At 40.8% G+C, this 14,350-nt stretch overlaps 1 protein-coding gene across 7 annotated transcripts in view; it reads left to right on the top strand.

Moving 5' to 3' along the window:
* The window catches only part of CAMK2D (calcium/calmodulin dependent protein kinase II delta), a 160,541-nt gene that overhangs the window by 51,936 nt on the left and 94,255 nt on the right, over nt 1-14,350 (top strand). For 4 of the 7 annotated variants that reach the window (XM_065686246.1, XM_065686256.1, XM_065686269.1 and 1 more), the window contains one exon: nt 9,918-9,983. The exons of the other annotated variants lie outside the window; for them this stretch is intronic. In XM_065686246.1, the coding sequence (XP_065542318.1) occupies nt 9,918-9,983 (66 nt within the window). The remainder of the gene's footprint in view (nt 1-9,917; nt 9,984-14,350) is intronic. 7 annotated transcript variants of the gene reach the window in all.

Here is a 14,350-nt window from a genome sequence, read left to right as displayed (position 1 = left end):
CCTGAACTTCCTCTGTTTAAGTTTAAACCTGTCACCCCGTGTCCTATCACTGCAGTCCCTGATGAAGAGTCCCTCTCTGAACTTTTCAATTCCTAAGAATTACTTTTCCAAATACTGTTGTTTTCTGCAAACTCACTGCAACCTTCTGCAGGAAATGAGTTAAGAAATGGAAAACAAAATATTTCACTAATTATGGTTTAGAATTATTCCTTCAGGAGCAGTTGTATAACATTTCCAGTGTTATAAACAGGGGGTTGTGAAAAATATGTGGGAGCAAGTACTTGAGGATATAGTGTTTTGCAGACCGACTTCTTTGTGTTGGCTCATTGGAATACAGTACTGGAAAATAAAACCTCTATACGTAACAGAGGATAGCCATCAGATGGCTGTTACACAAATCTAATAGATTTGTCGGGTTTCATTTAGAAGCAACAAGTCATGAAGTTGCTCACCAAGTTCGAAGTGTCCCCCATGTAAGATGAACCTGTGGCTTCCATTAGCTGTACATGCTGACTCAGTTGTGGTGCGAATGTCCTTGTACTTGAGGGATTTCTGAATGAATCAGAGAGCCAAATCTGGGATTTTTGGGAATACATCGTGTAGCTTTCACACTTACTGCACAAGGGGATATGTAGAAAGGGTTTCAGGCAGATGCTTTATGGAACTAAAGCAGCCTCAGTGCTTTGGTTGGCTTACACATGTGCTCTGCTTCAGCTCCTACGACAGAGAGGAAGTGGCTACAAGGACAAAATTAGAAGAGCTTTCAAAACCTAGTGTATAAACATTGTGCAAAAGGGGACAAGTGAATTGAGGAACACCAGGAGGGTCACCTGGTAAAAGTGGTGGGGAGCAACTGGTTTGAGGTGCCAGATGAAGTGAGGTAAGAATTTTGGAAGGCTGTACTGTCTGAAGTCACAGTGTTCAAGCCAGAAATGGGAAACTGAGACTAAGGCAATAGGAAACTTAAGTGGTCAGTCTGAAAAGAAGCCGTATGATTCTACTTTTAAATGTGCTCAGGCTTTGCATATAAAGTTGTTACCAAAACCAAATTTTGGTCCAAAAATATTAAGGGTTGAAGATCTGTCTGACTGTCGGTTGTAAGAATTTGCAAGTCACAAAGGAAAATAATACTGCTGTAGAGACAGAAGGAGGTAGTAAGAAGATTCAGGATGAAATGTACATTCAGGTTTTCAGGCAAATGTAAGTCTTGCATGAAGATGATTAAGGAGATAGTACATGATGCAGCACTGTACAGATAAATGTCACATGAAGATTGGTTGTCACAGGTGACAAAGCTTGCATTTACTGGCTCTAAGGGCCTTTCTGTTGGCATTAGCACAGAGGAGTTTTACAGCCTCTTAATTTCAGTAGGTGTACTGTTTATGTAATACCTAAGTTATATGATACATAAAATTACTATGTATGATTGTGCATATATGTCTATATAGTATATAAACCAACAATGTTTAATATCTGTGTAAATTATCTGGAAGATAGGGTCATAGAATCATAGAATAGTTAGGGTTGGAAAAGACCTTAAGATCATGTAGTTCCAACCCCCCTGCCATGGGCAGGGACACCTTACACTAAACCATGCCACCCAAGGCTCTGTCCAACCTGGCCTTGAACACCGCCGGGGATGGAGCGTTCACAACTTCCCTGGGCAACCCATTCCAGTGCCTCACCACCCTAACAGTAAAGAATTTCCTCCTTATATCCAATCTAAACTTCCCCTGTTTAACTTTTAACCCCTTACCCCTTGTTCTATCACTACAGTTCCTAATGAATAGTCCCTCCCCAGCATCTTTATAGGCCCTCTTCAGATACTGGAAGGCTGCTACACGCCCCAGGCTGAACAGCCCCAACTTTCTCAACCTATCTTCATACGGGAGGTGCTTCAGTCCCCTGATCATCCTCGTGGCCCTCCTCTCGACTTGTTCCACCAGTTCCATGTCCTTTTTATGTTGAGGACACCAGAACTGCACACAATACTCCAAGTGAGGTCTCACAAGAGCAGAGTAGAGGGGCAGGATCACCTCCTTCAACCTGCTGGTCATGCACCTTTTGATGCAGCGCAGGATATAGTTGGCTTTCTGGGCTGCAAGCACACGCTGAAGCTGGCTCATGTTCATTTTCTCATCAACCAACACCCTCAGGTCATTCTCTGCAGGGCCACTCTGAATCTCTTCTCTGCCCAGCCTGTAGCTGTGCCTGGGATTGCTCCAACCCAGATGTAGGACCTTGCACTTGTCGTGGATCAAGTGTACTCTGACCAAGTTTGCCGCTGACACCAAACTGGGTGGGGAAGTAAATGCATTGGAAGGGAGAGCCACGCCACAGGAAGACCTGGATAGGCTGGAAGAGTGGACGAACAAGAACCTCATGGAGTTCAGTAAGGACGAGTGTAAGGTCTTGCACCTGAGTAGGCACAATCTAAGAGTGCAGTGCAGGCTGGGATCTTATTGGCTGGGGAATAGCTCTATGGAAAAGGACCTGGGGATCGTGGTGGACACAAGCTCTGTAAGAGTAAACAGTGTGCAGCTGTTGCAAAGAAAGCCAACAAGGACATCACCAGCAGAGATAATAAAGTCTTCATCCCTCTGCTTCTAGAGAGGCACTCTACTCTGTGCTTCTGAGACAACACGTGGAATATTTGTTTGGCTTTGGTCCCTGCAATACAAAAAAGGTGTGGACAGGCTGGAGAGGGTCCAGAGAAGTGTCATGAGGATGATTAGAAGACTGGGAAGCCACATGAGGAAAGGCTGAGAGGGCTGGGTTTGTTTAGCCTTGAGAAAAGAAGACTCAGGGGAGACCTTATCACCATGTTCCAGTGTTTAAAGGGTAGCTATAAAGATTATTTCCCTTTTTATAAGGATTCACACGGGGAAGGTAATGGGTCATGGGCAGAAGGTACTCCTGGGGAGATTCCGACTGGACACAAGAGGAAAAATTTTCCCAATGAGTACAATCAGCCATCAGAATAATCATAGAATCATAGACTCATAGAATAGTTAGGGTTGGAAAGGACCTCAAGATCATCTAGTTCCAACCCCCCTGCCATGGGCAGGGACACCTCTCACTAAACCATCCCACACAAGGCCTCATCCAACCTGGCCTTGAACCCTGCCAGGGATGGAGCACTCACAACCTCCCTGGGCAACCGATTCCAGTGACTCACCACCCTAACAGGAAAGAATTTCCTCCTTATATCCAATCTAAACTAACCCTGTTTAAGTTTTAACCCATTACCCCTTGTCCTGTCACTACAGTCCCTGACGAAGAGTCCCTCCCCAGCATCCCTATAGGCCCCCTTCAGGTACTGGAAGGCTGCTCTTAGGTCCCCACGCAGCCTTCTCTTCTCCAGGCTGAACAGCCCCAACTTCCTCAGCCTGTCTTCATATGGGAAGTGGTGGATTCCCAGCATTGGACACTGTTAAGATTTGCCTGGACAGGGTGTTGGGCTATCTTGTCTAGACTGTGGTTTTGCCAGGAAAGGTTGAACCAGATGATCCTTGAGGTTTCTTCTAACCTGGAATTCTATGATAAAACATAAATAAGTGGAGATTTATCTCCTCTAACCTGGTGAGGCTATTTAACGCAGAAATATGGCAAAATGCATATAAACAATAAGTAGTTTTTGTTCTCTAGGGACTGTTGATTAAAGTTATTTTTACTTGTGCCAGTGTGGCTTGCTGGGACAATGCAGCATTTTCAGACCCTTCCTGATGTTCCTCTTGCTTCTCTGAGTCGCTTCTCTCAGAAGAGTCACTTGCCAGCTGGCTGTTTAAATCCCAACAAATCAGAGTTTAAGGGAAGAAAAAGATAGGATTTATTAATTTGAACTTAGCCTTGTGTGAATGTGTGCTGTGAAGAACTGTTTAAAAGTTCTCAGTGTTTGAGAAAATCCATTCTGCATTCTTAGAATGATCCTGTTCATCTCTTCTGTTCATTTTGGGTATCATTAAACACAAATCATGTCAAAAAAGTAGAATATTCTTAGCTCAGTGCTTTGCTATTAATGTCAAATGTTCTTTGTACTCCTTTTGTCACCTGGCTTTAAAGTATGTCGCTAGCTCCCCCATTTCAGCATTGGTGCTAGAAAAAGAAGAAACACAGGAATATCCTGCACCTTTTTTTTGGTTGTAGTTGTCATGGAAATCAGGGCTAACATGTCTTGATAAAGTGGCAAGAAGACACTTTACCATCTCTGACTCTGTAGTCTATGCTCTTTAGGTAGGAGTGAAGTCTCTGTTTATCAAATTTGCACACACCATGAAGGCTAAAATATTAACACAGAAAGTGGGTGGGAAGTGGAAGAAAGCCCTGCAGGAGCATTAGTCAACTGCAAACTGCTATTGTTGGTAGCCTTTGCAGCTGAGCACAAATGTGTCTTTTTGCTTTCTTAGTGCCCTGGGTCAGAATTTGAAAATCAACAGGTGTGCCTTTTATTGATTATTTCACAAAGCATCTTGGCTTAGTATCTTTTGCTTTTTCTTGATATTCAGAAACCCGGTTGAATAGAAGTGTGTATGCAAACAGAGCCACAGAAATAATGGGAGGCGGATTTCTATGCCCTGGTTTCTGGACTGTTGATGTTTTGACCAATGGCCTAATAAAAGAGTTGGCTCTGCTGTTGGTTGGTGCATGTTCTTGCCCATTATGGATGCAGGTATCCATGGAAAAGATGGCTTTATAGCAATGGACACCTGGTGTGAACTTCTGTTCAGGAAGCATGGGGGGGGTGGTGGGGTCAGAGGAGTACTCACAGTGTCTATAACTGGTTATTATAAGAATGTCCCACTTTCTTGGCTATAAATAGTAGGAAGAAAGGAATTAGTAAAGCCTGACTTGGCAGATACTTCCACAGGAGCAGGGTGTAAATGATAGGGCATTAATTTTGAAAAAGTGGTTTTGGGAACTGAAGGACTGTATTCCTTAGCATTTACCTTCTTTAAGCATAGTGGAGAGGGTAAGGAAGGTTTATCTGCAAGCATTTCTGTAGCATGAACACATTAATGGACAATACAGAGGGCTGTGTGATGAAATGTTACATGAATAAATGTAGTTCTTGTGTCTTAGAGGCTGAAAATGACTGCAAATTGTTAAAGTTCTTTAAATTTATCTTTCATCAGAATCAGCTCAGTCAGCAGCTTAGCAATATTGTTGGTCCCAACTGTTACGATTTAACCCAGCAGGTAGCTAAGCACCCACACGGTAGCTTGCTAACTCCTGCCTGCAGTGGGATGGGGGAGAAGAAGAAAGGAAAAAAAGTAAAATTCATGGGTTTAACAGGACAGAAAAGGAAGGGAAAATAATAATAATAATGATAATAAAAGAATTAGAATGTACAAAACCAGTGATGCACAGTGCAGTTGCTCACCACCCATGGAGTGATGCCCAGCCAGTTCCCGTGCAGCAGCCCTGGCCAGCTTTCCCTGCATTTATATACTGAGCATGATGCAGGATGGAACGAGATAGTCCTTGGGTCAGTTGGGGTCAGTTGTTCTGGCTGTGTTTTCCCCATCTTCTTGTGCTCCCCACCTACTTGCTATGAGGTGAGAAGCTGAAAAGTCCTTGGCTCTGTGTAAACCTTGCTTAGCAACAGCTAGAATTTTGGTGTGTGATAAACATTATTCTCAAATCCAAAACACAGCACTGTACCAGCTACTAGGAAAAAAATTAATTCTATCCTGGCCGAAACCAGGACACCCACTAATGACTTTAACTTATGGAAATGATCAGTTCTAACAAATAGAACTGGACTGTTTCCAGGGCCTTGTTACTAGACCAGACAGAGTTTAAAAAAGGTATCTGATGATGCAGATAGGAAGCATACTTTGCCTGCTGTTGCCAGGTATGGCCAGGCTCTGCCACGGCTGTGGGAAGTGGGCAGGATTACTGCAAGTCTGATTTTTCCTGTGTGTCAGCATGGCCTTGGCACTTCATGGTGTCAGTGCAACTTGTGAACTGGCCCCAGAACTTCCGCTTCAGGAAGATACATTCTTCCGAATGAATTAATAAAGCATAAGAATACAGGGAGCCAGTGCAAAGTAGGATAGGTCCTGGCCTGGAAGTCTGTAGCAGCACTAGATGTGCTGGTGGTCTGGGGTGGAAGAGCTTCTTAGCTGTGTCCTGTTGCATAGCTTGGAATATCTGTGCATAGGAGAGGATCAGCTTGGTTATGTGCCTCCCTTCCTCACTTAGTTTGGAAAAAAACCCTGGTGCTCCTATGATACAGGAGCACAGAGAAAAGTGTTTTTCCCCCAGTGAAAACTTCGCAGACTCACTGAGCTGTTTTCAGTTCATAGAATCAACTGGGTCTGAGAAGACCTTTAAGTTCTAAACCCTTCATCTTACAAATGGGCTGGATATGGTGAATAAGGGTCAGACCTGACACAGGGTGTTAGCTGACCTCTGGTGCCTTGCACCTATGTTGTGCCCATGAAAACTGCCTAAATACTAGCAGCAGTCAGGTATGTCTTTGCAGAGCCCAGAAACTGCTGAAAGGTTGGGTGATTGGGTTCTACCTGGCAACTGGATTGCATAGAGATTATGTGGAGCAGGGCTTAAGGTTTCTAGCCAAGGGCTTCATCTCCTAAGCAGGATCAAAGCTCTCTGATGCTTGAAACGCTTTTGGTTCAAAAGCTTCAAACACCTTTTGTCTCAGGGAATAGTCTCTTCATATCTCTTGTTAGGATAGAAGAGCTTATTCTGGTGAGATTTGAGGTGCCCAGAGGTTACGTTCTCCAACCATAAAGTTTTAAATTCTAATAGAAACAAAAACAACATGGAGAAAGATTTTAATATATCACAAGGTGTCATTTTAATAGGAGCTTTGTTTTTCTGTGAAGGAGAGGGAGCAAAATAAATCTTTTGGTGGGTTTTTTTTGTTTGTTTTGTTTTGTTTTGTAAAAATAATACACTAGAAATAAAGTACAGCTGTGTTCTAGTGCATTCCCTTGCCAGAATTTCTGCAGTTTTCTTCTCATCTCCGTGGGAGGATGGAAGAAGGCCAAAGTGGTCTAGGGTAGGTGTTAAGGCATGCCACAATGCCATTTAGAGAGCCTCTTGGGGCTTAGAGCTCCTTGTTTTCTCTTCATTTAGCTGTCTAAAGAAAAACATGGGAAAACTTGAAGAGTGTTGAACTATATTTCACGGAGTAGGAAGCAGCTTGTAGAGACCATCCTCAGAAAGATTAAGCAAGCCATGTGAGAAAACATACATCATCTCACGCTGATTAGTAATTGAGAAATAGTAATGTATGAGAGGAAGAAAGACATTGGGGGTACAGACAGTGTAAGTGGCTTAAAGATGTGAAAGTTAACACAGGGGAGATGAGCCTACATTGTTCACTGTGCAAGCTCTAATAGCAGGAAACACAAAAGTTATTACAGATTATTCTAAGAAAGAGGCTTTGCTTTGAGGAAGCTTGGATTTTCAATACCTTTGTTGGTAGATGGTAAGTGGTAGACATTTCTGCCACAGTGATAAGCTCAATTTGGGTGATCATGCAGGATCAGCATTTTGGATTAAAATCGGTACACCATAGTAGAAGACATTTATGCTGAAGACATTAATTACATCCCTCTTTGATTATAAAATATATTATGACTTAATCCAAGAAATAGGCATAGTAAGTTTTTGTAAGAAAGTACATTTTGGTGCTTCTTAAACAGTTTGTTATTTTATTTGCCTACACAATATAAACTCCATCCAGACAGTCTAGTTTTGCAATGCAGACATCATAAATTGTAGTACGAGATTTTTGTCTATTAGAATATTGTCATATGAATTAGGATCAAGGCATTACATTCATATAGTCTGTCAGTACCTCAGATTTTATACATCCATATTCTGTTTCAGGTTTCACAGAAACCTTCCTTTTTCTTGACTGTGTATCACATAAAAGCTGTTTGTAGCTGGCTACAAGGTTTTTTCCGTTAATAAACCAGTATTATCCTCACTACTACCTTCTTTCTGATTCTATCAGTGTTTCACAGGCAGTGAACTTTTTCCAGTCTTAATAATGAGTTGGTGCTATGATAGTTGCCACAGTTCACAAATGGAGACCTGCTTTCAAAAATTAATGTAGAATTTATAAATTCTGCTTCTGTATTTGCTGCTTTTTGAACTTCTTATTTGTATTGTTCATTTAATTTTCTTGCAGTTTACTATGTAGACAGTGTAGGAGACCTTTTTGTAATTAAGTATAGCTAATTAGATGAGAGCAAAGGAAGCAAGTGTATAATTGTACTTAAACATTCCCTTTTTATTATATGTTTAGCTTTAAAGCTTTGCTTCTTACTGAAAAAATTTTTTTCTCTTTCATACTGGCAGGTGAACACAGTTTCAGCTGATGAATTATATACTCTCAAAAATGAGAGGAAATAGCTTTTTAGTAAGTGACCTGCTATTGAATTTCTGTTTTCTAGAGCTTTTCATCTGCTGCCGTTGTAGCATAAATATTTTAAGCTAGAGGCTATCACGAACTTTCTCAGGGTTCATGGGATTTTGCTGACTGCTAGGTAATTTCTCTGGCTGGTCATGGCAGGACACTTTCCTCCTCAACTCCTGGTGCAGTGGCAACACCTTCTTATGATTCAGATGTTTGGGAGCCAGTGCTGGAAGTTTCAGTTTGACCTGCCCTTTGACATTCACCTTCAGATCACCAGTAATTGAAACCTGGCTTAAAACAGGGTAACAGAAATAGATGTTTATGTGCAGCAATTGTAAATAAGCTGAGTGGAGGAAGGAAGGAACGCGGTATTTCCTGAAACTTCTAGAAGAAACATGCAGGCTTTAAAGACGAGTAGTCTTGGATACCCCGTGAGGTTAAATGTGCATTTGGTCCCCCCACCACACCCCGAAACTCACCTACTGCAGACTGACTCAGAAGGTTTCTGACACTCCTCCAACAATGTTAAGAATTACCTTATTTTTTTTGGTAGCGCAGTTGTCATCTTCTGGACCTTAATGTCCACTTTACACCCCTGACCCAGGGAATATTTAATGTTTTTTCTGCTTTTTCATGGTACAACGTACATGGAGTGAGGTACCTCTGTTCTCTTAGCATTTCTTACATATAATAACAACTACTGTGACACAAGCAACTGAAGAAAGTAAATGCAGAGAGCTCATTATTATAATTTATGTGACACCAGATACCAGCTAATTGGCACCAGTCAATATACTGTTTCAGTCTGGGGTGAAAATCTGGGAATATTACAATGCAATCAGTAATAACCATAATGATGATTCAGTGGTGTAGCCTTCTTATATTACAGTGCATCCAGCAACATATCCTGAGTAACATGGTTTTGTTATGATTTACAAAAATGAGGTGTGCTTTTTAAATCAATAGTGTTATTCTTAAATCATGCAATAACAGTTTAGCCTAACTTCATACCTGAAAATGTTCGGCTTTAGTATTTGTTATTTGAGCACACTATCATGGCTCTAAATGAGAGCTGAATATTAACCCAATCCCATCATGGTGTGTTGCTTACCCTTTTACTAGAATGTGATCATTTTGTGAATTATCCTCTTGTTTTATGGCACAGTCTGAAACAGTATCCATAGGTGCAGCTACCTCTGAGTACTGTGGGCATACGGTACAATGTGCATGTTCTTCCCTTGACACGTAAGCTGGAAGTGTGAGTATCAGTCATTTCACTGGGTGCTCTTAATTGGCAGGCCTTGCAGTCTCTAAAAAATGGTAGTGATTTATTAACTTGAGGGAAATGTATTTCCCTCAGATAAATGTACTAGCTGAAGCATCAGTTAGCAATATGCAGTTCAGTACGCAAGAAGAATTTATGTGGTTGAATAAATTAAGTACATTGTTCAGTTAACAGTGGGGTTTGTTTCAAAGTACTTTTGCACATGAATTGTGCAGATAACCTTTATTTTTTATGCAGTTGATGCTAAAATCTGTGACATCAGTGGGAACCAAAGGCTGACAGAATCTTGCAGGTTTGGACTCGGTAAGTTGTTTTCAGTTAAATGTGAGCACTACATCTTGTCATCTAGTTTATGCTCTGTCACTAAAGAGTTTATTTCACCTAGTAAATTGTGAAGTCGTGTTTACTTATCTGTTTTTTTCAACTTATTTACTGTCTGTCTGCTGGCTCAGGAGGAACGTTTATATCTGTGTGTTGCATGGGTTAGTACTCTAGATTGCCTTACTCAAGTGGTACCTGCCAGCACTGGAGTTTCAGAGTGCCCTTAGGTGTCCTATGGTAACAGTTAAATGAGAATGTCTAGTGTGTAAGAAATCAATTGTATGTAGTGTCACTTCAGTAGCTGTGGCATAGCAATTAATAGCAAAGCAATTTCAATGTCTGTATTCAAAATCTGAGATGAAGTGCTTTGTGGTATCTGTGTTATTCCTGAAGAGTCCATGTAGGATATATTTGGGACTTCACAGAAGACTCTGTGACGCCTTCCAGGTTTCCAGCTATGCTGGGTAGTCCTGTAACTATAGTTTGAGGTAGTACAGAAGACCCTTTTAAAGTAGTGCTGGTGGTAGAGCAAAGGCAGACAAGACAAATGACCAGTAGTCCCTTGCTATTTCCTCCCTCCCCGAGACACTGACTGTATTTCCATCTTTCTTCTAAACCAAGCTTAGTTTAGTTTGTGTTTCAGTCTTCCTGTGTGCTGTGGGTAATACGGTAATTGGTCAAGCCATGATTAAGTTTCAGCCAAGCTGATGGGCATTAAGCTGCTGTAACTGTAGATGTCTGTGCTTGTGTTTCAGACTTGCTGCGACTGAAGTTAAAAATATTGATTTAAAACCTCTGTAAGAGTTTGAGTTTATAGAAGAATTCAGCTCCTCTTGTGGATTTGGAAAACATTTTTTTTTCATGTTCTGAACTAATGAAACTTAGAGTTACTTAAAAAAATGATCAGCACAATAGATGCAGAGAAGGGTTAAGCTGACAAATTTTCTCATGCAAGCGGTATAGGCTTGAGGCCTCAAAGAGAATTCTCATGGGAATATTGGGAAGTACAAATTATAGAAAAAGTAATGAATTTTACTTTATTGACTTTTTCCCCTCCATATTTAAAAAGTGTTTTGCAAACTTGAAGTGCTAGCTATTTTAAGGATGGAGTTTGCTTTTTACATTTTAAAACTGTTGTTATAGTTGTTTTAAACATATATATCTGACTGTCTGCTTTGCAGTAAGGATTGAGTTTAATTTCCTTATCAACTGATGCTTAATAGCTTGCTAAATTTCTTAACATCTGAAGTTCAGGTTGGATATAAGGCAGAACTTCTTTACTGTAAGGCTGGTGAGGCACTGACACAGGTCGCCCAGAGAAGTGGTAAATGCTCCATCCCTTGCAGTGTTCAACAGCAGGTCGGATAGGATCTTGGGCAATGGTCTGGTGTGAAGCGTCCCTGCCCATAGCAGGGGGTTGGAACGAGATGATCTTAAGGTCCTTTCCAACCCAAACCATTCTAGAATTCTGCGATGCTATATTGTTGATTCTGAGAGGTGTAATCCAAAACAACTTTTTCTAAACTTGTTCATTCCTTAGTGTTTTCAGTACTAACCTTACTGTGTAGATATTGTGACACATGATAATTTTATGTAAGGGTTAAAGCACTATATTTCAATTGCAGCATGTTTTTTACAACCCAAACAGCTGTATTTTCCAAAGTTGATTTTGGGCAATGCGTGATGTTTATTGAGATCTCATTATAGTATATCTTTTTTGTTCACCTACTTTATTTAAAAGAGTCTAGTTATTGTACAGAAAACAAAGTGAGTTGTGCTGTATATTTGTGTGGGCTTCAAAAAGTCTTAGAAACTTTTAGCAAATAATACTGTATTAAAAAATTCAGTCATTGGCATGATTTGAATGAAAACTGCTAGCTTTTTATGAGTTCTATTTATATGAAAAATAGGTGAGAATAACATCCCTAACAGAGGGGAAAATGTACTGAAGAGCTCCCTTCTAATGAACTGATATTTAAGTATGCTTCAGCTGCATGTTACTTGCCTTCAGAAGTTGTTACTTTGGCTTAGTTGTTTTCAAACAGTTTGCAGGATAGTGCTTATTTTTCTAGTAAATTGGTATATTTTTCTTGTCAACGTATTACATTAGATTTGCAATGTAGAAACCAAGTACCTGTATTTTTCTGAGGAAGTACATTTGTTATATGTTTCTGTATTTATTTTTCTTATAATTCTTCCTGTAGAGGATGACATTTTGCATTGTGACTGGTCTTCCCCTTTATTATAGAGGGAATTGCGAAAGCAGCAGAACTCCATGTTTGCCTTAATCCCTGCTACTTATTCGGTCGGTGCCTGCTTTATCATTATTCAACTTTGGAAATCTCTTTTAATTTCAGAGAATGTAAAAGTAAATGAGGTGCCTTTATATGTAGTTCTACCTCATATATTTCTCTATCAATGTCCTCATATTTCCTTTTTTTGTTATTATAGCATTTAAGTGTTGCTGACAGCTGTGTCCCGGTTATTTTGATATTTCCTTAACATTCAGATCGAATACAGTTTTTGCTGCCTTTTTATTCTTGCAGTCAGCGGATCTTTGATTTAGATCCCCTCTTGATTCATGAGCAGGCCCTACACAAATGCTGCTTATATTTTCAGCAAAACAATATGGCTGTAAGCAATCCAGTTATGGTTTCTGCTTGTTTTCATGCTTTTTTTGGTGTTTTCTTTACACTTCAGGTCTGTGTTGGTGAGTCATCAGCCAGTTTATGTGTGAAACCTGGTACTCTGCTCTTCTTAGAACGGGGCTTTGGCACCCCTCTTCTAGTATCCTGTCTGCTGGAGCTGCAGGGTAGCGTTTATGTCACAAATACAGATTTGCTTGGTTTTAACACACAAAATTTAGTGGATAAAGACAACGTGTCCCTCCCCTATTTCTTGACTTTGTCCTGATTTAAAATGCATTGCAGTAGTTGGACAGCTATCATTTCTACAGCACTTCTTGCATTCAGATTCATTGCTGTCTGTTGGTGACTTCTGTTGACATTAATTGTGCTTAAGTCTGTATTTACTGTGCCCAAAACAGTTGGATGTGTGAACTACCAATAAAATAGTGCTCATTAATTGAGGACAGTTACAGTCAAGATCTTTCAGGGGAGCTGGAGACTTAATATATCTCTTCTGTCACTATTTGCTGTGATTTAAGAGTTTGCTTTCCAAATATATGTAAAATAGGTTAGTCTCTCTCTCTTCGCCCTGACTGGTATGAGGTTGGCTTTAAGGAGGTGGGTCTGAATGTGTCAGACCCAGAGCTGTCTGCAAAGTGTCTCTCTGATGTAAGGCTGCATGCTACACCGGAGACATCTGTAGGAGAAGGCTAAGATTTTCCTACCCTGCTTGTCCTTTTATTCCCATGCACTTTTAAACACAGGAGTCAAGTGTCATCTTACTGTGTGTGTTAATCTTTGATATATTCCTCTAGCCATCATTGCTTTTATAAGCACTCAGGTATCCCAGAAGGTTGGAATTGTTGCCATTTGTCATTTTACTTCTGCCATTCTCACACTTCGGAGGTTGTGCCTGCAGTCAGATTGTTCAGTGCACTGTGTAGACAGGCAGTGAAAGCTGGCTGGCTGTTTATGGACACAGCCAGTGGCAGGAGAGCAGCACTCAAGATCCCGGTTCAGTCCTTGGTAATCAATGTTAGTAATCAATCCCATGTTAATCAATAGTAAGCACTACTAGAACAACTGGGATATGGAAGTAATTTTGCTGGGAAGATGCCTTGGTTGTGGTCATGGATCCCAGCACAGCTTGTGTTTTATGCAGGGTGCTGTCGGTACTACCTTTATCATGCTGTGCTGCTCTGTCTCCCTTGTGCTGACAGAGCCATCTGTCTAGAATTTTATTTTCCCACTTTTGGGGTGACTGTGCTGATCTATGTTTAGATTAAGTTCTCTAAAAGGAGTAGCACCCAATGCTGGATTGGGAAGAGCAGAGCTGGAAGTGCACTTTCCACAGAGCCTGGTAACTGCCTGTGCTTAAATGTGTCTGCAAATCTGCCTGTCCCCTCTTGGCTGTTTTGGGAAGGAGAAGTTTCTGGGTTATGGTTGGCTTGACAGGGAACGTGAGGGCTCCCTGCAGAAGAGGAGGGTGAAAGGAGGAGTGCTGAGGCAATTTGTGGAGTCAAGTACTAGCTAAAAGGAGGATGCCAGGACCACATTACTGTATTCAGGCACTTAGGAGTGGGTATCTACAGTATGTTTTTTCTTGAGGCCCATTCTGACTTTTGTCCAAGAGACTGATATTAAATTGGTTTTCAGAGGTTTTATCTATGATTTACTGGCTTGGAAAGATAACCTAATTACACTGATGGTATTATGAGAGAG

The sequence above is a fragment of the Lathamus discolor genome, chromosome 1, assembly GCF_037157495.1.
Source record: "Lathamus discolor isolate bLatDis1 chromosome 1, bLatDis1.hap1, whole genome shotgun sequence".
Taxonomy (NCBI): domain Eukaryota; kingdom Metazoa; phylum Chordata; class Aves; order Psittaciformes; family Psittacidae; genus Lathamus; species Lathamus discolor.
This window is presented reverse-complemented; position numbering and strand designations above follow the sequence as displayed.